Source organism: Falco rusticolus, chromosome 8 (assembly GCF_015220075.1).
Source record: "Falco rusticolus isolate bFalRus1 chromosome 8, bFalRus1.pri, whole genome shotgun sequence".
In the NCBI taxonomy this organism is placed as follows: Eukaryota; Metazoa; Chordata; class Aves; order Falconiformes; family Falconidae; genus Falco; species Falco rusticolus.
Window position 1 is genome coordinate 973,890 of NC_051194.1, and position 22,654 is coordinate 996,543.

Below are 22,654 nucleotides of genomic sequence, written 5' to 3' on the forward strand. Positions count from 1 at the left end.
GGAGTTCATTTTCTTTTGATTAAGGGAACAATCAAACAGGAAATGAAGTTCAAAGCAGCAATGAGAGAACACAGCGCGAGCACCACTGCCGCCTTCCGCACTTGTAAGACAAGCAAAGCAACAGCCCATCCCAACCCATCCTTACAGTTACCTACGGCTGCTGTCAAAACACAGGAAATCTACCCTGGCCCTGTAATTTTCAGGTTAGAACCACCCCATCCTCTGCAGCACTATCAGCTGGATGTGCTGTTTACTTGAACAGCTCGGGGCTGCCTGCGCAGGGGAGACCCAGCCTTCTGCAGAAGTGCAGAGTCCTACAGCCACATGTTCCCCATGTAAAGCCACGGTCAACGCACCAAGGCTGCTCGCCAGGCTTTGCTGCAGAGGGATTCCTCACTCACCTATGCACGCACTTCATTTTATGTCCCTGTACAGATAAATATTGCAAAGAAAAGATTTCTGAACAGCCTTTCTGCATTTGTTAGCTGTTCTGAACAACTTGGCTCGACCTTTCCACATTAAATATCCCAAACAGGGACTTTCCAGGTGGTGTTTCATGAGGCCATCTCCAAGGCCGTACCTGCCGCGTGCTGGGGGCAAGCGGCACAGCTGTGAGAGCTGGGTATCGGCGGGTGAAGGATGGATGGATGGTCTATGAGCAGCTTGACACTGCCTGCTACAGCCCTGCCGGCCTGGCAGCATTCATGCTGTTCTCGCGTCAGCATGGGTTTATTTCCCACAGCTAGCACAAATCTTCCTAATAATACAACAATGATCATTTTGCATTCAACAGTGAAATCATTAAGTTTCATGATCTAGATCATCACTGCACTGTGCTTTACCTCAGACTCTGTATTTTAATGACATCTGTCTTTCAAAACGGGCCCTCTCTTCGCTGTCCTCCCCATCTCAGGAAATACAAAGTGATTGTTGGAAGCATGCTGGAGGCTCTGCAGAACAAATTGAGACACCCCTTGCCCTAAGGAGTGTAACATGTTGGGTTAGATCTATTGCAACAAAGTAGGGTATGTACAAAAAAGGACAGAAAGAAAAGCTATTGTGAACTGGACTGTAAGGCTTTGAAGGCATGTTTCTACCTGCAAGTTTTGCTGAAAGATGTTTTGTTGTGTTTCACTCCCTTGGAGCAAGTACTACAATCCTCCTCAGGAAAGCACAGGGCAGGCAGTGCATCGGGATGGGGAAGAGCATTGTGGTTTCAGCTGCAGCAATGCCCAAACGCTTCAGTCCTACCCCACTGCTCACATAATTCTGAGCATGCACAGCATCAAAGTAAGATCTCTGGGTGACTGCTAGAGAGGAGAGAAAAAAAGGGGGCCTGAGACAGCATTAGGGGCTACAGAGAAGAGCTAGAGGTCATGGATAAGACAGCAGGTCAGATACGACAGAAGCAAAGGAGCAAAGCAAATGCTTGAAAGCAAGGACACAAGCATTACATTTGCCTCAGTGTGAGAGTAGCAAGCAGAAAGGTTCAGATCAGCAGGTCAAGAAGATTTTAGCTGATAATTTCAAGGAATTGGAGCAGGCTCTGTGTGTGCTGAAGAGGCCAACAAGTAAAAGCAGGAGCAAAAAGATGTTGCACGAACTCACAAACAAAGCTGCTTGCTGCTGCCCTAAGGAAAAAGTACATTTTGGATATGTGCTAGGAAAAACTCACCAGCATTTAGACACATCTTGGATGCATGAAGAGAAAGAAGGGAAGGAGTCAATATTTGCAAGACTTAATGGCAAGACAGACAGCGGCATTACCACCGTAGATATGGAGGTGTGCATGAGGAACTGTGAGGCATGCCATGTGAACCATAATTGACCGTTAGTAAAAGAAGGAAACTTTTTTCCCCTGTTGTTCTGGGTTTCCTTGCAGCAGGGGGACAGCCTGTCCCTCACGAGAGAGGAGCACAGTTAGACACACCCAGCACAGGCAGGGCTCGCACCAGCGCATCTCTTCTAGGGTGAGTTACTGAACCCCTGAATACAGGGGTCTGCACCACACTGGGCTTGCCCAGCCTGTGTGCTGCCGTGGCTGCGATACTGCACCATCCCCTTCATGAGCTAATTAGGCAGCCGGGAGCATCCTGACATCTTGGCCCCTGCTGCTTTGTCCGAAAGGCTGCTACAGATGCTAGTTTGTTGCACAGTTAGAAATATTCTAGCTTCTGGCCTAAATTTATTCACAGCCCATTGGTACTCATTTATGCTTGTGCCAATACTGTCCTTTAGTTTAATACCTCTTCTATGCTGCTATTTTTTACCTCCTGATGAATTTAGAGAGAGCAGTCATATCCCCTCTGAGCCTTTCGTCTGCTGGGCTTAGCAAGCCCGTTAGCTGACGGCTCAGGCATTGAGACAAGTCACTGGAAAGCAGAAAAACCAAACAAGGTGGGGAGCGTCAGGGGGTTTGTCCAAGCCAGAGCTGGGTTTTGGCTCTTTGGTGGTTATTCACACATTTGCCCTTTGGTCCAATTTTCAGGCCTCCTTCTGCCATGCTCCATTTTCCTCCAAATTTCAGAATTGCCATCAGGAGGTTTCAGAGGCATTTCTGTGCCCCAAGAACAGGTCTCTCCCTCCTCTGCTGCTGCCAGCAGCTGGGGGATCCATGCTGTCCCTGCCCAAGGGGCACCCCCTCCTCTCCTCCTGCCCTGGGCCCATCGATGTGCGCAGCGGGGCTGGATGTGCTGCTCGCCACAGCCACGCTGCCCACGGGGAGGCTCGTGCTTGCTGCCGGTGGGAGGGTTCACAGCACGGTGCCAGCAAACTGAGGATGTTTCTCAACATGCTACATGACAATGAAAAAAAGCAGGGCTTGGGATTCCCAGAAGGGTGTTTACAGGCAGCACGGTCACTGCTCCACCTGGCCTGACAGCCTGTGCTTAGATTTCATCATTCATTACAAAATGAGGGTTTTCCATATATCATTGAACAGACTGCGTGCAGTTTCCTGATAGCATCTGCTCTGCAGGACTCACTCACTCAAACCTGCCAGCCAGGAGGATTTGCCACCCAGCAGGCAGAATGGCTACAATAAACCCCTCATATTTCTGATCTCATAAAATAAAGAAAAAAACAGTTAATTCCCTTCTAAACCAACTTGCTGCAAGCACAGACTGATGTTTGTACACCAGCCATACTCCCTCACTGCTGGGGCCAGCCTGCAGAGGACCAGCCGTGACAGGATGGGCGACCAGGCCAACAGCACCCGGACCAGACATGGGGAGCGGTGACATGGTCTGCACATGGAACAAGACATTTTGCCCACTGATGCAGGACAGCCTAGGAAGTTATGCTGGTTACAGGAACCTTGCACCATATATAGTGCCACAGCAGGTGCTTGATGAAGGGAGTGGCTGAGACCAGACTACTTCACCCACCAGCGTGAGGAAGATATCCATGAGGCTGTTGCCTAAATACAGCACTTGTTTCTTCATCTGCAGAAAAAGCCTCCCAGTACAGTGTGTGGGGTTAGACTGGGACCTGGAGTAAACATGTATTGATTTGTCTGGTGCAAAGTCTCAAAGCTCTCAAACTAGGGGTCTTCACTGTTGCTGGCTCCCCTTACTTCACCCAAGTCTGTCAAACACCCTCCTGCATTTTTAGCTGAAGAAGTGGTGAAACACAAGCCTCCTCCAGCCAGGCTTCCATTCCAGTAAATGGGAGCATGCCATTGATACAAAGAATCACATTTCACCATTCCTCTTTCCATTAAGTACTACCACAACACATGGATCTGTATTGAAGAAAGTTACAGTAATTAAGCAAAGCACAGCAATTCTGAGGAAAGATGGCAAAAAAGACAGGACCAGACCAGTCCTTATATACGTAGCGAAAAAAATTCTCCCTTTTGGCATGCCTTAAATGTGTTTCAGAAAGTCCTATGTTCCCATGTAAAAGAAACAATGCAATACAGTGCCTGTCAAGCAGTGAGATCACCATCTTTTCATTTCAAGCACTGAACCTTTCCAGTGCTCACACTGGATCACCACCTTGATCGGACAAGGTCTGCACTTGAATCACCCAAAGCCCTCCTTAAACCCAGATATTTCCCTCCAGATTAGTTGATAGAAGACTTGCCATCGCTGCAAGCAGCAACACGGCATGCCAGGCTGCATCATTTTGTCCTCACGTGGTCCCCAGCAGCAGAGCCTATCAGTTCAGTACGGCCACCTCCACACTGGGGACATGACAGTGACACAGTGCAAATACATTGCAGAAGAACGCAGGTGGAGATGCAGAGCATGGACATGAGATCTGGAAGACTATAACCTTATCCCTCTGCTTACCCAAAGTATCAGGAGATATTGGCATCTGCAGCTACAAGTATATTTTAGCAAATAAAAGTATTCTGCAAATTACTGCTCTGTATTTTCCTATTCAGCAGCATCAAGAAAGTCTTAGCTGAGGTTTTATACTGGGGGCCTTACAAACCAGTCTACATGAGAAAAGACAGGCAAAGGTCTGCTTCTAGATATCTTCCATTTATCTCTGCAAGCAGCTCATAGTATTTGTAATCTTCTATCTGACATTAAAGATTGTATCATTTTTTAAATGAACAATTTAAAAGTCTGAATAATTTTCTTAATATGAGTTGCCCCAGCCAGATCTGACTGAACAGGGAGGTCACAGGGTGCTCAGTGCTAGCTATACAACGCTCATTATTAGATTTAGGATCACCAGGGTGGAAGTGACCTCAAGAGGTATCTAATCCAGCCTCCTGCTCAAAGCAATCTGTTCACTATTCTCTGTTCCTACAGATATGCATAGCAGTGAATTTGTTTAACAGTATTAGCAGAAAACAGGCACAAAAGAGCAACACACAGCAACTGAAATGGGTGGTACCAGTGAAACTAATTAGCCTGACAACACAATTTCAAAATCATGGAAATCATTACGAGATTGGCTCAGCCCTGGATGCAAGTGTAAGCTCTGATGGTCAGATCAGGAAGCACTACGTGTTGTCTCCATTTGGTGATGGTGAGCAGTCTGACCTGCACAGTGCATGGCTGAAATCCACAGCCATCTTCATCCTCTACCAAAGATTTACATAAAAAACCCTGAAGCATTGGGCAGGCAACTTGTTCCTGCTACGAAATACAGGGGCAAGCATGGACCCTGCTGAAATTCCAGGGAGCTGAAGCAGGGGTTTCCCTAAGGCAGGGCACACCCCTGGCTCCCACAGCCAAGGGACCCATGCTGCTGCGGAGGGTTGGTGGGTGCAGCCCCAGCACTCCCACTCCCCTCTAGGCTGGGGTTGCTCAGTGCCAGTCTGCTCCCCCAAAGGTGTTCATTCACTTGCTGATGAGCATGTGCATCAACTGGCAATCAGTTGCTGCTCATTCACCACCAGCCCTTGCTGAGCATCCTGACCATGGGGCTTCTTAACTCACTTTTCTTTCTCATCCTGCATCCAAACTTCTTGTTACAGAGGGCTGAAATCACGGGTCAATACACCCCCTATAGGCTAAAGGACCAGGACACAGCATAAATGAAGCCATTGGTATTATGGTAATAACTAGCAGGCTTATGTGTAGAGCAGCTAAAGCAAGCCCGATTCCATATGCATTTAGCTCACAGTTGGATTCTCTGATGTCCGTTAATAGGCAAACATCCTCTCTTGTTTGGAGCACCTTTACCATCTCCTGTGGTGAGTTGTGAGCATCTAATTAGATTTGAAATAAGGCATGAAGACATGTTGCATCATCTCCCTTCACGAGAGGGCTAACAGGGTTTCCTTCTTTTGTGCTCGGCCTCCTGTTTTCACAGAAGTCACAGGATACTTAAAATTCTGGATGCTTTTACTCTCCGCTGAACTGGATTCACAAGTTACAAGGATGCATAGAGACAGAACTACACATGCTCACCTTCACCTACACTGCGAGTTCGTAAGACTCCATTTTTGTAGGAACCCAAGCTCAGAAGGTCTCCTTCTGCTGGCTGCTGCCTTGCCTGGCGCAAGGCAGGTCCCGCCGTGCATTCCTGGAGGCTGAGCTCAGTGGGAGTGGAGGACACCCAGCACTTCCAGGAGCGTGCAGGCTCCCTGATGAAAGCCAGCTTACTTAGCACCCACCTTAGCCTTAGAGACTCTTACATGTGCGGGTAAGAGTCCCAAGTAAGCATAAAAATCTTGAAGTCACAAAGAAAAAAAACCAGGAAAAAGCACTTCAAAGAGGGAAATTCCCAAGGGTTGAGTTTTACCTACAGAGGCAAACATCCCTTGGCTCCAGCTGAGAGCAGCAGCACAACCTGAAACTGGAGTGCAGAACACCACATGTGCTCTGGGTAGAGAGCAGAGCAGCAGAGACCACCATTGTGCAACAACAGCATGGCACCACAAACACCCCCAGAAACACTCAGTGACTACAGCTGTGGAGAAGAACAACAGGAAAGAAATGGGCAGTGCTTGGATAAACACCACCTCACATCAGAGGCAAGTGCATAAGGAACACAGGTCTGTCCCATGGCTGAGCTACAGCTCCCAGGCACCTGCAGACATGGAAACTGGCCTGCCAGTGTGGAGTAACTCTACCACAATGACTCCAACCCCACTGTGCCTTTCCACTACACTCTTCTTCACAAGGCTTACAGGCAGCCTGGGTCCTGCTCTCCAGACCTCCTTCCACAAGGAGCACTGCTCTGCAAGTAGTTGGAGACACAAACTCAAACCACCAGCCCTCAAATCACCATGTGACAAAACAGAGCAGCAGCAAACAGCTCATCCAGCTGCTACTTAACTCAATAATGCAGAGGTACATCTGCAGCAGTCCACTAAATACTTACCCCCATCATGCTCACTCTCCCTCCCACAACCATCCCACCCTAGTGCTTCCTCAGCAGCAGTATTTATAACCTGGCTGGCTTCACTGGCTGAGCTCCAGGCCCTGCTCTGGGCTGCAGCACACACTGTTGGCCAGAAGCACCTGGAAACACTAAAAGGTGATGCATTGTGGCAAGCAGTGTTGTTATTTGCATCTGTGTTTAATTAGGTAACTGAAGCCTGATATTTTCTGTGGTCAACCTATGTGAAGAACAGCTGAGAAGTGCTCAAAGCAACTTGCAAAGGCCTGTTAAGTGGTGCTCAGCTCTAGTGCCACTTGGAAACACTTATTTCTTCTTGTCTTAAAAAATGGAAAATTGCATCTCTGCAGATTCAGCCCTTATCAGGCAAATCCCAGTGAAGCAGGATTTAGTGCTTGTGTTCTTTGGTTCTTCACTGCACTGTAGGGAAAAAGGATAAACGTACCAGCAAGCAGAGAGAGAGAAAGCCGCAGCAGGAGAGTGGAGCAGAGGCTGCCAGCAGCGACCTCTTCAGCCCTGGCTTTGGTGCCAGGGCACCCGGGGCATTGCCTGCTGCAGGGGCCACAGCCGCACAGGCAGCTTAGGTCCAAACTGGGGTTACTTGAGAAGAGGCTGCCCAGTGCCCTTCCCTCCCCAAGAGGAAACTCCAGCACCAGCCCTTGCAGCACATGGCGCCCAGGGTACCTGCCCTTGGACGGGTGGCGGTGCTGCCCCATCGCTTGCCAGCGGCACCCACTTGGGACCCAGTGCCTGAGCTCAGACCTCGCAGGTGCTCACTCAGAGGTGTCAAAGCCTCTTCTGGGGCTGCCCCAAAATCTCATAAGCCTGGTTTCAGCTTTAATCACCTTCGTTCCCCTCTTGGACTGGCGCTGCAGCCCTTGGTGCAGCAATCAGGTGGCAGCAGGAGGAAGAGGAGGAGGAGGAGGAGGTGGACTGGGTGACCTCCCCAGGCACTGGGAGGATAGCATCCATCCACTCACTGCTGCTCACCCAGCTCCACCACCAGCTACTTCTAGTGATATTTCAACAAACACATAACAATCTGTGTTAAGGAAAACCAGTGAATAAATTTCATTTAAAAATACTTCTCTATTTCTGGATAGGCACTGCTCTGCTCCAGCTACTTCAGAATTGGCTGAAGCCTTCACATTACCCAACAGCAAGACTGCACAAGGCTTTTATGGGCAAAATACAGCATTCAACTCTCCACGAGATTAATAAACAGCTCTTTGAACCACTCTTCTTACATAAGGGTAGATATCTTCTCAACGTTTGGCTTCTATCCACCATCTCAGGCATAGCTCATGAAAGGGAAGAAGGTGAAAGAAAGACTACATATCCAGCTGCTGGTGGGTTTGCCCCTGCTGTGTGTCCCTCCGGAGGCTGAGGAGCTGGGTGCTGGAAGCAGAGAGGTGGTGGCGGCTGGCTGCCTGCCATACCAGGACGTAGCAGAGGGGACCAAGCGCTGGTTTGAGAGATGGAAAATTTTAGGAAGGCTTTTGCTCTGCTGGCTGCAGGTCCCTGTGCTGTGCACATCCCTGCAGATTCACACTGGCCTAATTATGCCTTCACACAAATGCAATGTATTTACTAAATGTGCAGGCTTCTCTAAATTAGCATTAGCCCATGTGTACAAAACCCACTGCTGCAGCTGTGCACAGCCGCTTGCCGCAGCCAAAGGTGTGCTGTCAGCTGGGGAGCCGAGTGGCACAGCAAGCCACCCCATGCCGTGCCAGGGGACTGCTCTGCGTCCCGCTGCTCGGGGTCTGGAGGCATGGGCAGGTCCTGCCATTCGCCCCCCTGCAGTGGCAACACTGGGCGTTATGTTTGTGGGTGGGTAGGAGGACAAGCTGTTAGCTTCAGATCTATAATTTGTAGCAGCTTGTAAGAGGCACCCCCTCTCCCTGCCCTCCGGGAGCTAAAAACAGCCTGAAAGGTCCCTCTTCCCAAGAGGAGGAGGCATGTGCCATCCACTCGCAAGATGCAGAGTAGCGGAGGCTTTTTATAACTCCCAGGAAGGGCACAGGGAGCGCTGCCGTGGCCATGCCCTCTCCTAGCATGCACAGTCCCCTTCTGAGGCAGTGCTGCAGCCTTCAGCCAGCCACAGCTTGGTGCCCCTGTGGCACTGGCGGGGGGCGCAGGGTCCCTGACACCCACAGGGTTGGCTGCCCGGGCACTGGGCTGTGTGGTGGGATGAAGGATGGGGCGAAGAGGATGGTCCTGAGCAGACGAGGAGAGGGGTAACAGAAAGAAGCTCCTCTCACTTGCTCACATTATTCCCCATTGTTATTTCGAGTAGGGAGCCCAAAGGGACACAGAAACAAGAGCTGCCCCACCTGCTGCCAAAGGGGCTTCCCGGGAGCCCGCTGCCAGAGCCATGCGGGATGTCGGTGCTGCCGCAGAGCCGTGCTGCCCAGCCTGCACACCGGCAGGCAGCGTAGAGAACGCGGCATCCTAGAGGTGCAATAGTCCCACCGGCATGACTCCCTATGCCGGGAGAGTGGAGACACAGATGCACCGTCTCCATCGTTTCAGCCAGAAGACGGAAGGTCGCAGAGCTCTGTGAGTCAACTTTCTGGTGGGTCAAAGTAAACCTGTTTGGTTGGACAGACCAGACATGTAAAAATGGCTTTGGCTGTACGGACCAACTGTTTGCTTTGCAACAGCAGGGTTTTCACGATCAGTTTCCCCATGTTCTGTTGCCCTTCAATATTGAAACTGTATGATACATGTGAAATGAGTGGAGTTTCCCATTTCTTGTAACAGTGCCTTATCTTCTGGTAACTCTGCCCAGACAGCCACAGGAAAAGTGATAAAATTAGTTTTCATACTGTAAGGATGCATCCCAGTGCATCAGGCCATGAGTGAGGCAGAGCTGATCACAGAGGCTGTTTGATGTAAGCTCCCTTCTCCACTCTGCCACTGATTGCTTTTATGACCCTGAAGAGTCACCCCACCTCTGGTTTTCCTCCTCTTTAAATGGAAGTAATTATATCCAACTTCACGGAGCTATTTGTGATCTAAAGGTATTAAATACAAAGCCTCTGTATATGTCGGAGTCTCATAACCACCAGAACTGGCAATAGCCAACGATATTAAAACATGAAATTCAAAGCTGGTAAAAGGCAATACTTTTTCACTGGTCTCATTATGCATTGGATGCTCACAGCCTGCTGGTCAAAGAGAGAGGAGGAGCTGCACACACTCAGGTAAACACAGAAATCTGTCCAATTTTTCTCCCGGAAAAAACAAACAGAGAAAGGTTTGGAGCAAGGTGGTGGGAGAGACTGTGGCTCTCACAAGGCACTTGCCATGACAGTGTGGAGAAAACAAACCTCACACTTCTCACCATGGCACATATCGCCAAGCCTCAAGAGTCAGCAGTGAAAAATACTGCCGTAAACCCTCCGTGCTCTCAGGAGTGACAGGGCTGGCTTCCCATCATGCGTTGTGTGCTCTGGTAACAGCAAGCCTTCTCCTTGGGGGAGCACACAGATGAGCTGCTGCAAGGCTGGGCACACTCAGCCTGTCCCCGGCATTGACGTGATTTGGGTGCACAGAAGCGCTTACTGGACAGCCCGGCTCCTGCAGGACAATGGGGACAAAGTGTATTTGCTATTTGGGACCTGTCTGAGCTTTCTCTGAGTCCACTGTGGAGGTGGGGGAAGCCAAGGGATGCAGCTCTCTGGCGAGACACGGATGCACAGCCACTCAGCACCAAAGTGAAGAACAGGCCCGTCAGAGCAGAACAACTATTTCTGTTCTCAATGTTGTTTCTTAGTTTCCAGCTTCACGACAAACCACCTTGATTACAAGACTCACAATACGTATTTCAGTAGTTTCATCCCTGTGGTACTGGTAAGCCGAAGAGAGCTCCTGCAGCCAAGCGGGGCCAGGATGGCTGTGCCCGGGGAAGGAGCTCTCTGCAGCGACAGTGCTGCCTGCTGCCCGAGGAGCAGCGTCCTCCAGAGCAGGCACCCCACTGCATCCAGCCTGGAGTTAATTACAACACCAGCATCAAACAGAGACTTTTAAAATGAAAGGGAAGGACCAGCAGCTTTCTAGTTCTGCCTTTGCTTTTTAACCCCAATTACGAGACACATTGCAAGGGAGAGGCGGAGGCAGATAATAAAGTTCAATGGGATGGTCTGAGTGTTAAGTGGAGAACCAGGAAAGCCTCACATCATGATCCCAAATTGGACATTGATATGCTGTGTGGCCTCATCTCCTGGTTTTCTCCATGCAAAGTGGGGGTGATGCTTAGCCCGAGGGGCGTTCCACAGATGAATTAGCATTTGGAAAGTGCTTTGAAGATTTAAAGTGTTATATAAATGCTAGGTGTTAGCATCATCAACTTTTATATTGCAGCAGAATGCAGAGACTGCAATCAAGATCAGAGCCTCGCTTCGCTGTACCAGGCAATTTAGAAACTCCTGCTTGGAAAAAGCCCCTGTCCCTGCCTCGGTGACCTGCAGCCTGCTTGCTCCAGGGAGGGGGATGGAATCACTCTCAGCTTCAGGGGGAAAGGCTGCCCCAAGCTTAGCACCTGGTGGCATTCTGAAGCGATGGACAACACTGCATGCTTCCCACAGCTGCACATTGCACTGAGGGGCAAGACCCAGCCCTGCAAGGAGCCCAGAGAGTAACTGCTGCCTTGGCCTGGCCACCCTGCAGGCACAGTGCTCTCTGGACCCCCCGGATCCCCCTGGATCCCTCGAGTACACTCAGCGCCGCTGGATCCCCTGGGCTGGGCCCTCCCGAGGTGCCAGGTGTGCGGGCAGCAGCTGCTGATTTCCTTTGGGAATTTGCCAGGAACTGTGCTGCAAAATGCACACTCTGCTCCCCAGCAGTTTCAGTCCTGCCTGTTGTTTTGGTAGCACAACTAAAGCAGACTGGCCTTTAAAGTTTAGGAAAAATTGAAGAAGCACTCACAAAACAGATCTGATCAGAGATTAGCATTAACTGGCGTGCAAAAAACTAGCCGGTCAACTTCATTTCCACCACTACTTGCCCACTGCAAAATATTTCATGATTCTGTTTCCTTTCTAATCAGATGAAAATATGACATGAGTGTTAATCACAGAGCACAAATATGGAAGAATATGTAAGAAAGAAAAACAACCTTCAAAACCTTTGTTTTCAAAATAGTTTATGTCACGCATTGCATTTAAAAATACCAGTAGGTAAGATGATGTTATTTGCAACATTCATTAAAAAGTGTGCACTCAGTCAGCCAAGCACAAATCAACATATGACAGACTACAAAGAAATACCAAAGTAAAAGGAAACTCAAGATGAAACAGAGTGAGGTCATTGGTTTCTTGCATTATCCTGAAGATGTTTGTCAACATTTTAATTTAGCAAATGGCCACTATTTTTTTTAAAAAAGAGAGAGAGAAAAAAACCCTTTGTTTTGACAAAATCATGATCTGGGGGGAGGAACTTCTGAAAAATCACATTAACTATTTCCACTCTGTACTTCTGAATGAGTCCTCCAGCGAAAAGGGAAGGGACGTTATGTGCAATCTGGTAGCGTTATCTGTGAGAGGATCAAGGAGAAACCATTCCTTCAGATTTAACTCTCCTCCTTTAATATCTGTCGTACTTGTAGGTTGTAAACACACAACTGAGATATGGCAAGGATTATAAGGAAAACTATCTTGGATCTTCACTACATCTGCTGCTCTCATTAGGCAATCCATCAGTATGTGTGAGCAAGGCAGACCTCAAGACAGGAATTCAGCTGATAAAGTGAATGCAAATCACAGATGCCATGAAATGTCCCCTGGCCTTCCCATGCCACAGCCAGTGCCTCACTGGGGTGAGAAGGCACAAAGCCCACACTGCTGTTGTTGGGTTTGGGTCCCACTGCAGCGTGTGGGCACATTTCCTGCGGGGAGCTGTGGCAGGAGCTGGACGCACTTGGCACCTCATTGTGGCCACCGCATCCCAGCACAGAACCCATTGCCCCACCAGCCCGGGAGTGGGAACAGCCGGGAGCTGCTGGAGCGCGTCGTGATGGCACTGAAGGTCACACAGGGAGTCAGCTAACAAACGCATGCTTTTCGGCTTTTCCCTCTTGCCGCACAGAGCGGTTGCTGTTGAGGCGAGCATCCATAGGGATGAGCAGCTGGAGAGGCTGCTCCCTGTGCCGAGGGCACAGAAGGCCGAGGCTGGGTCAGGTCTGGCACACGTGGCTGCTCCAGCAGCTGGCCAGCGGTGGGCACGGGGCGTCCTCTGCGCCGTGGGGATGCATGGCTGCCGCAAGTCCAGACTTGAATCACGACGTGGTGTGCACTTCAGTCTCAACCAGCGTGCAGCACCGGGGGAGCTGAACAGGTTGAGTGACTTCAGGCTGTGGGAGGAATAATCGTCTTGGGTTGCTTCAGAGAGCTGAGGCAGCCAAACTGGGCGAGGATGGCACTGCGGAGTGCCTCGCGTCTCTGCCAGGTACCTCCGGAGAGTGTTTGTGTTTGAAGGACTTTTTATAGAACTGCTGTCAAAATGGGTAGAGAGAAAGTTTAATTGGGACTGATCTGAAAAACGAGGTGGCATGTAGGTGTGCGAGGGATGTATGCAGCAAGTGGCTGCTTTCAGCCGGAGCCCAGTGTGAACAGGTCCAGTCTGATGTTTATCATGGACTCATCTCCTGAGCTAGCAATTTTTTTACTGTTGTGTCAGTTATGATCCGCAGACCAGGAAGCATTAAAGACAACTTTGTGTACTGTGTAAGTAAGGCTGAGCATCCTGTCCTGCTGCAGCCAGCGCTGCCCCAGCCGGCAGTGGGGAGCCAGCTCGCCCCATCTGAGCTGCGGGATCTGTCTGCCCAGCGAGCAGGACCTGCCTCTGGTGCCAGCCCAAACGTCGTCCCCTCGCGCATACTGAGTCACAAGTGACTCACTTCAAACTTGGATGTGAGCGCAAAGTATACATTTGCAAATTGGCTGGTGAGGCACTGCTTTGCAATGTAGGTGGGATGTATTACATACTCCAGCAGTCAAGTTCTGCTCTTTTTTCCCTCCTCCCTCTCCCTCTGTGCAGGATAGCTGTTTCAGCCCAGGATTTTGGTGTGGTTCTTGCAGGCGCAGGAAGGCATATCAGCCTGCTCCAGTGGATGGGGCATGTGGATGGCTCTGCTTGTGACAGAGCTCTGCACTGAAGATGGATGATTTAGCGCTCCTTGACCTGTTGGAGTGTCCTGTGTGCTTTGAAAAGCTCGATGCCACAGCAAAGGTGCTACCTTGCCAGCACACTTTCTGCAAGCCCTGTCTGCAGAGGATCCTGAAAACCCAGAAGGAGCTCAGGTGCCCCGAGTGCAGGACCCTTGTCCTTTGCAGCATCGAGCAGCTGCCCTCCAACCTGCTCCTCATTCGCCTCCTGGATGGAGTCAGGTGTGGACAAAACATTACCAGGTTTGGCTCAATCCAGAGGTCAGGGGTCCTGTCCTCCCCTGCCTCCATCAGGAGAGTCCCCAGGGGGTTGCAACTTCATCAGCACCGGCTGCTGACCAATCCCAGGATCCACATGGAAGGGGTAAGGAGGGTCCACGTTCTTTACTCTCTCTGTAAGCATAGAAAGCTTTCTATCTGTGTGCCAAAAGCTATGAAACTTTCCTGTTAGCAGTATTGCAGAAATGTTTGAAGTAAGAGAGATCATTTTGTTTGCAAATCTGTCTGCTATTTCCTTGTGTATTTGACTATTTAAAGTTCATCACAGCAGTAATTGCACGCTCAGGTTGAGACAAAACCAGCTTGCCCTTCTCCTTACAAAAACTTCACAGCAGCTGTTTTCCCTAGGAGTTTTCAGGTGGTTTCTGACTTTTGGGGGGCATTTCAGGTGCTTTGACTTTCAGGCAATGTAACAATTTTTGAATGATAGCAATTAAATCAGTAATTGCAAAGCTGTAACTGTTAAGAGGCAGAGAAAGGTATTTCCCATTGCTGCACCTCAGTTTCCCCCACCATTGGAAAGGAAGGAGAACACCTAATGATGCTTATGTCCATGGCAAAATACTCTGAGGTTTACTAATCAAAAATACTAAACTCAACTAACTTACCAACTTTATGTTAGTAAACTAGGCTGATTTTAAAATTCTAAGATGTTTCTGTCATTTTCTTTAACAGTACAAAAGCTGTTCTTAAATAACGAGGACATGATATTAGACCTGTTAAAGGAGCTTGGCTCAGATTGAATTTGGGGCAGAGACTGACTTGTGGATTCACCTTTCCTGCATAATATTCCTGGATTTCCACTTCTCCCACCCAAACTATTCTTCTGTACAATGTCTCCACAAACCTCTCCATAATATTCAAAAGCTTTGCTTAAACGGCTGTTAATTCTCAGAGCATTTTTCACAACTGCAGAGCTATAAACTCCCAGGCAGACATAGGACAGGTTTTCTCACCTGCGCTACAGGGGTGCACGTGTGTGGCTATCGCGGCGGAGCTGACCCCCTAGGTCGTGTGGGCACAAGCTGGTGTGCGTATCCCAGGGAACCTCTGTGGCAGTGTTAAGGCGTCTTGGATGGATCACACATCAAAACCAGGCACCTCTCAGGTTTTCCCACTGGGAAACAGGGCAGCATGGCCCTGAGACACAGGAACTGGGTGCCTTTCCTGGGAGCCCTGCCCAGCCCACAGCTTGGCAGGCAGGCAGGCACGCTGCCCGCGCACGGAGGCAGAGCCTGGGCCGGGTGGGCAACCTGGGGTGGCCTGGAAGCGGCCATCCGTTTCTCCCTCATGCACCTCGGCAGCTGTGAATTATGCCTTAGCTTAAGGCAAGACATAGCTCAGTCCCTGCAGGCACGGAGCGATGCTGTGCTGTTGGTGCTGGGGTGTAGGGGTGGGTGGGCAACAGCGCAGCCCAGCAGCCATCTCCCATCTTCAGCACCCATGAGGTGGGTGGTGGCCGGAGTTCACAACAGAGCAGGGCGAGGGTAAGCACGGTCCTTGGGCTGCCGTGACCTGTGGGGCTTGGTAGTCTCCGCCGCAGCTGGCCCTGCTCCATCGGTGTCAGCCGGCTCCTGCCAGCAGCAGAGCCACGGCCAGCAAGGCCCCTCGCCGCAAACCAGCTCCCCAGGGCAGTGGCAAGGGGCTGCTGGTGCCGTTTGCGCACGGGACACACCATCGGACAGCCACAGCTTCCAGCCACTGCCGTTACGGGCGGCATCTCAGCTGAAAATGAGATTTGTAGGTTTTCCAACCCGCCTCCCCGAGCTGTAGATAAAGAAGCACAAATACGCTCATCTTTTTTCCTTCTCTCTCACCTGTTTCACATTTCTTTTACTAGTTCTCAGGTCAGGTAGGGACTTGTTGCTGATATTACATAATGGCAACATCCATCAGTCTGCAGCTCCCAAAACCCTTTTAAGACCAAATTCCTGGGCATCAGCAGAGCTAGCGAGCACCAGTGAAGGGGCTGGGGCCCCGCTCCCTGCAGCGCGGGGACGCGGCACTGGGATAGCCCTCCGATTCCCTGTGCCTCTCCAGCAAAGGGATATAAAAACACGTTACACTGAAATGCTTTTAGACTTAATTAGTTAATGAATTATAAAACACTTCGGAATCCTCAGCTGCAAGGTGAAGAATGTAACATATTAGTCATGTTTTGGTGGTTATAACTACACGCAGACAGGACTAGGTGTTACTTTACGTGCTCCAGTGGGGTGTTCACGCATGCGGAGCCTCCCCTGAACCGGCCCCCGGTGACAGCAGTGCTTCACCTGGCAGCAGCAAGGCCTCATCTGGAAGTGCCTGTGTGCTGCAAAGTGACAAGGCAGTCATAAGGTCTCCCTACACTGCGGAGTGCTAGAGTTCCATGAAGGGTGTTCATCTGAAGTAATCTGGGTGAGCAGAGGCCTCCAGACCATTCCAAAGGCAGAACAGATGCTTTTTGTCAAGAATCACAGTGAGAACAGCTATCGTGCAATCCTGCTCCGCCACAGTTAATCCCACCACAACTGCTTTCCTTGGTACGCTTAAATGCAGTATCCATTTGCAACTGCAGTGGAAGGTCGTGTACTCTCCAAAGAAAGACTGCCCCAATCTGCATAGTCCGCTAATTACTGCTAAAACTATGCACCACTTGGTGCTACAAAGCAAATAAAATTAACGAGCACCATGCTGCACTGCAGCCAGATATGCCATCAAAAGCAGGATACAGGATGTGTTTTGTTTTCACCAAAGAACCCATTCTATAAATAAACTTCCTTTACTCCATGGAGCTGAGAAATTCACAACTTTGAGCAAAGTTTCTTTTCTCAGCAGAGATGTTCCTTGCCAGCTTTTTGCTCTTCATCCTCATGAGCATCCATGAAGACAAAAAAGTAAAATAAATCCCCTCATCACCAAGCAAGCCAAGAACGCATTCCATTCCGAGAGGGAAGTGCAAGCAGGCCCCAGAAGAGCTCTGAATTAGCAGTACTGCAATACTCATTTTTCAGTCAGGAATTTCACACAGCCAGTCCTTTAAAAAGCAGGGAGTATTCTAGTTACAGCCCATCCCAAACTATTTTTTATTTTCTAGCATATAAATCCCTTTTGAATCCACTTCCTATGTGCTGATGTGGGGTGGGCACATGCCGGGTCCATGCACGTGGGCACATACGTGCGTTATTGATGCACAGGCTGTGCTTCGCAGGGATCCGATGGGCCCTGAGCAGCCACCGTGGGAGCAGCCGCTCAGGCAGTGCAGTGCTGGGACCGCTGGCACTGCCCAGCAGCAGCTCCCGGGATGTCTGGCCAGGTTTTAAGATCGTTTAACATCTATGCAGAGGACAAGACTTTGGATTTTCAGGATCTCCACATAATAAACTGTCTGGAATTTAAGAATAAAAGGATTTGCTAGGAGGTGAATGCGTAACTAATCTACACTGAAGCCTTTGAACTCTTCGGAACCGCCCCTGGCATGTGCCAGATGTGGTTACATCTTGTGCTGAAGCATCCTTCTTATTTGGCCTCAACCCTGATGTAAGCTAAACATGGCTTTGCTGCTGGTGAGAGAACAGAAAGATTGTGTGTGCTGAGGTATACACAAAACTCCCGTACTTCTCTGATGAGTAGCAAACCTAAACCATACCCTGCACACGGCAAAAATCCATCCAGGCCACTAGACAGCTACTTGGATGATGAACTTTGTCATGCAACAAATACAGGGCAGTGAGCCAGAGGAGAAAAGTCCCGAGTATGACATCTTGCCTTTGGAAAACACAGACCACACAAATTTAACTGTGACTTCGGCTGTTTTCTCTTTGCATGAACTCAGTGCTGTAACACCCCCCTCCAGTATTTCATGGGAGATAGACAGATAACACCTCTATTGGGATAAAAATACACTGCGCTCCAACATCGCCACCTTCACACGGACGTCTATATATAGTGCCTGTGTCTTGATATTTTCTTCTCCTCCACAAACATCTCCAACTCCTTTCCAAATTTGACAGACAGGACTTAATTGCTGGATCTTTTTGAAACCTTACTCAAAGCAACCTTCTCATCTGCACCCAGAGGCAAATATGTTTCCTGACCCACTCGCTGTGCAAAAGCCCAGTAGTTCCTGTGCAGTCACGGCAATGACCTCATGACGCATGTCATATCACCTCAGGCTGGACAAGCACTACGCAGATGTTAGAAACCCAGAAACTCTACACAGGCACATTGGCTCTGACTGAACAGGTGTCATCAGCTGCTTTTCTGCTGGAGAGGGGCAGCATCCTTTCGCCCAGCAGTGCTGTGGGTTCTGGCTGCTTGTGCCACAGGGTCCCTCAGCTGGAAGTGGAGCCACTTTATTTGGCTAAAACAATCCTGCTGGCCTTACAGCCTTCTGGGAGAAAGGGCTTGCCCCAATTCTCCTCCACAGCCACATCCCATCGGGGTTTGTCTCATTCTAAAAAAATGCCGAGTGTGGCTTAAGGAGCTGTTTGCACAGTGCTGGCTTGCACCTTGCGCAGGATACTGTCGTATGCCTTTTTTCACCTTTGCATGTAGTTTTAGCACTTTTATCTACTGCAAAGTGAGAGTGAAGTCACCTTGATATAGATTGCCTGACAATACACGCCCCAAAAGCTGTGCGTGCAACAACAGATTTGGGAGCACAGAAGCAGGAAGCTTCACAGTAGCTGCAAGCACTGCTGCAGCCACGAGAACGAGTTGGTGTTACACCAGGAGACTGAGCCATTCATTTCTGTCGGAGAGGAGTGTGGGGCAGAGCCACAGCCTCAGGGTCAGGGGATGAGGGCTATGACAGGCTCCCTACAGAAAGCTTAAAAAGAAAACACCGTTTTGATGGGACAAAGGATGAAACACCCAGTTGCACTGTAAATGCGAGGTGGCACTGTTGCACTCCAGGCAGGACAGGGTGGTGTGAGGGTGGCTCTGCAGTGGGCTGGGGTGGGTGCGTGATTGTTTTAAGACTATTCAGGTCCATTTCACTTACCAGCAAACAGCCCTCCATACTTTCGAAGGATGAGCAAGGCGGGACACGGGGCCACTCCCAGGTGATACCGCAGAGCGGGGGAAAGCCGAAGGACCTCCACGAGGTCCAGTTTCCCTGGTTTTACAAAATTAGGTTCCGAGCTGCAAACACATGGAAGTGTTTTAATTTGTTACCAAGGCAATGAGTCAGGCTCAGATGGCAAGTCAGGAATAGAACAGCAGGGTTTCTCAGCATGTGTGTTCACCTGCTAAGTATCGTGGTCAGGCAGGAGGCTGGAATTCTGAGAGTCCTCCTCTTCTCGCAGTTTCCCTGTTGGTGGCTGGACGACATCCCTGGGTCCACAAAGTTGGTCATTGGCCTCAGTTTGTAATTTTCCACTCTGGAGGGAAGGGAGAGGAGGAGGCATGTTCATGTGCAGCTCTGCCGATGCGCTGGGGCTGGAGATAAAAGATGTCCTGAGAGAGGCAAGACCGGACCCTGGCAGGGAGAAAACCCATTTATTGCTGCCGTCTGTACCTTGCCTGGCTCCCCCTTCACTGTGGCACTGCTTCACTGTAGGAAAACTGCGGTGCTGGCACTGAACACTGGACTTTGTTCTGCTGCTACTAATTTTCAGGTATTGGAATTCCATTTACCATCAGGAGCCCACGAGCAAGGCACTGGGCAAATGAACAAAGAACTATGACCTTTTTTTTTTTTTAAGAAAACCTTTTCCCTAGGAGCTTGTAGGTGGAGATTTGCGCTTACCCTGATTTGGGGAACCTCCGTTTTTTTGATGTCGGCACAGGGGACAAAGTTTACGATCTTGTTTGTAAGAGACAGGTGCGTCCTTTGGCCATCCAACCCCTTTAAGGGGGTTTTCTTTGGGCCATGAACAACTGATGGGCCCAGAATTTCTCACTGGCTTTGCAGGGAGGAAAGAGCAAGCCTCACCTGCTGGGAAACCACACTGGCGTGCAGCGTGTGTAACTGGGCTGCGGAGTCAGTCGGTCTCCCGAGGAGATGGAAGTAAGGAAGGGGAGAGCAGCTCCCTCACCCAGCCCCATGTCTGGGCAAGATGAGGACGCCCAAGGCCAGGTGGACAGTGTCCTTCCTGGGCTCAGCCTACAGCTGAGGCAAGGCCCAGCTAGCGGCCATCACTTCATGACAGCCGTTAATTTACCATCAAAATGGCTGCTAAGTGGAGGTGGCAGGCTAATGGAGAGAGGTACCATCACTAATTAAGGACTTCCTTGAAATACTATGAAAACCCAGTCCTGGGCTGTCGGGCAGTCGGAAGGCACAGGGCACCAGCAGGGCAGCACTGCTGCCAGGCCAGGGAGAGCAGCGGTGGCCACAGCACCCGTCCCCAACGCAGGCAGGGCAACGCGTTGGCAGGGACAGGGCTCAGCAGCAGCAGGAGGGAGCGGGATGCAGGTTTCCTCCCTGCACAGTAAACAGCCACTTCTGAGAACTGCGGTGCTGAGGCAGAGCATCATGACCGGGCACGCCAAGGGCTGACACAGTTTGTTTTCTGCACGGCTTAAAACCATGACACACAACTCAACCATTGCCCGAGATTGCTGACTGCAGCAGAGACAAAAACATCTGATAGCAGCAATGAGTGGAAGAGATGCAAAAAGGTTTCGTGCAGACACTGCAGCTCAAACGCTGGTCCCCAGCATCACCCTGCCATGCCCTGAGCCAGACTGCCCTCTCCCCTCCCACTGAACAGCTCCTGCCTTGTGCCCCTGGCACCCCTCCTGCCCACTTGAACCCCTTTTGGGGCAAAGGGAAGCCTGACCCAGCACTGTCCTCCCGCAGAGCCATGGGGACAGCACCGGCAGGCAGCCAGGCACCCTCTCAGGCTGGGCGTCTGCAGCAGCACCTCAGCCATCACCAACAGGGCACCCACTGGGCCTCTCCGTGACAGAAGTTACTCTGTATTTTCTTCAGTCTTCTTCCCCATTTTCCGTTTCATTCCTGCAGTGCAAAGCCAGAGTTAGGACAGGCAAAGTTCAGAAGTGGCAGCAGCCCTGGTGCCGTGTCACACCAAAGGGGGTCAGTTGGCAGGCGGTGGGAGGGCTCCCGCTCGCCGCCACCAGCGCCCACAATGCACAGACTTTGCAGCACAGAAACCAGCCCCAGCACCCTCAGCAACAGGCTCCAATACCTGCTTCTGCAGACTCCTTCAGCTGCTTTAATCTCCTCAGTCTGTAAATCACACCCACTTACACCTGTAACTTAAGATGCTGTTTTCCACACCCAGCTAACTCTGTACAATCGACACCTCCAGCTTGCCCCCATGCCGGCCTGTTGGCTCACGGTGCAGGAGGGCCACCAGCTTTAGCCATGACCAGCGCTGGCCTCACGTCCTGGCAAACCCCAGAGGGAACGGGGCAGATCCGGTCAGCTCCAGCACCAACGTGAGCGGGAGGGGACTAACTCTGTTCTCCCTGGTGCACTCAGTCAGCTTGTGCTTGGAAGATGGGAGCAATCCTCCTGAGGGGAGAAATAATGCAGAAACCACCCAGCTCTCTGAATCCTCAGAATATAATTATACGAAGAGATTGAAATGACAAGTTCACTTCTGATGGTTTTGTTCTCTGTGACAAGGCTGAAGTTATCGCCTCTGCTGAAAAGCAGAAAAACAGAATTGTAATGGCAATTAATTTACATTCAGACAGCTCTTTTCACCCAACTGGATCCTAAAGAGCCCTGAAACTGTGCTAACTGAGTACACAAAGGAGACTATGTGGGGCTCATTCATCCCATTGAAATGTGGGCAGTCGGTGGCAGGATGCTGAAGGCGGCTTGCAGAAGTTAGTAATCAAAATGTATGGCAGTTGTTGTTGATTATCTCTTTATGAAAAGCCAGCATGTCCTTTGGCATCAGAACGTAGGTAATAACCAGTTCTCCATTCATGGTGTGTAAATCACTGCTCATCAGGATCGTGGCCTGGGCTGTGCTCTCAGATCTGTCCTGGAGTTGCTCTCTGCCTCTAGGTGAGTCATTCACACTCCCCTGGTACTATCCCCGCAGGTAACGCAGGGAGAGTACCTCCACCATCACCCCAACCTTCATCTGCACAGTCTCTTAAATTGCCGGCTCTCCAGGGCAGGAATCTGCTGTGCTTGTACAGTGCCTGGCACAGCACTAGCCTCTGGTAACATGTACCGTGCCTGAGCATGGGGACCACTGGCCATCTTGCCCTCACCGCCCGCATGGCGGGGTCAGCACACAAGCTTTCCATTTCCTTCATGCATTGAGTATTCTAGATGTTTCCATGTGTGCTGTGGAACAGCCTGTCCCTGCACTGTGGGGGTCACCGCATTGAAGATGCAAGCATCTCTGTGCAGAGCTGGATGGGTCACTCTGGGCCCAGTCGAGAGCAGAGATACTCGTAACATTTCTTTAGCCGCGCCGGTACACCTC

At 50.4% G+C, this 22,654-nt stretch overlaps 2 protein-coding genes across 4 annotated transcripts in view; one reads left to right on the plus strand and one right to left on the minus strand.

Moving 5' to 3' along the window:
• GRXCR2 (glutaredoxin and cysteine rich domain containing 2) overlaps window positions 1-22,654 on the minus strand; it is a 53,780-nt gene that overhangs the window by 9,442 nt on the left and 21,684 nt on the right. For all 3 annotated transcript variants that reach the window (XM_037396721.1, XM_037396719.1, XM_037396720.1), the window contains 4 exons: window positions 19,484-19,618; window positions 19,240-19,379; window positions 1,676-1,691; window positions 843-979 (listed from right to left, as the gene is read on the minus strand). The gene's annotated coding sequence lies outside the window, so the exon portion shown is untranslated. The remainder of the gene's footprint in view (window positions 1-842; window positions 980-1,675; window positions 1,692-19,239; window positions 19,380-19,483; window positions 19,619-22,654) is intronic.
• SH3RF2 (SH3 domain containing ring finger 2) overlaps window positions 11,971-22,654 on the plus strand; it is a 41,442-nt gene continuing 30,758 nt past the window's right edge. Inside the window, exon 1 of the mRNA XM_037396722.1 lies at window positions 11,971-14,340. Within this exon, the coding sequence (XP_037252619.1) occupies window positions 13,969-14,340 (372 nt within the window). The 5' untranslated portion in view covers window positions 11,971-13,968. The remainder of the gene's footprint in view (window positions 14,341-22,654) is intronic.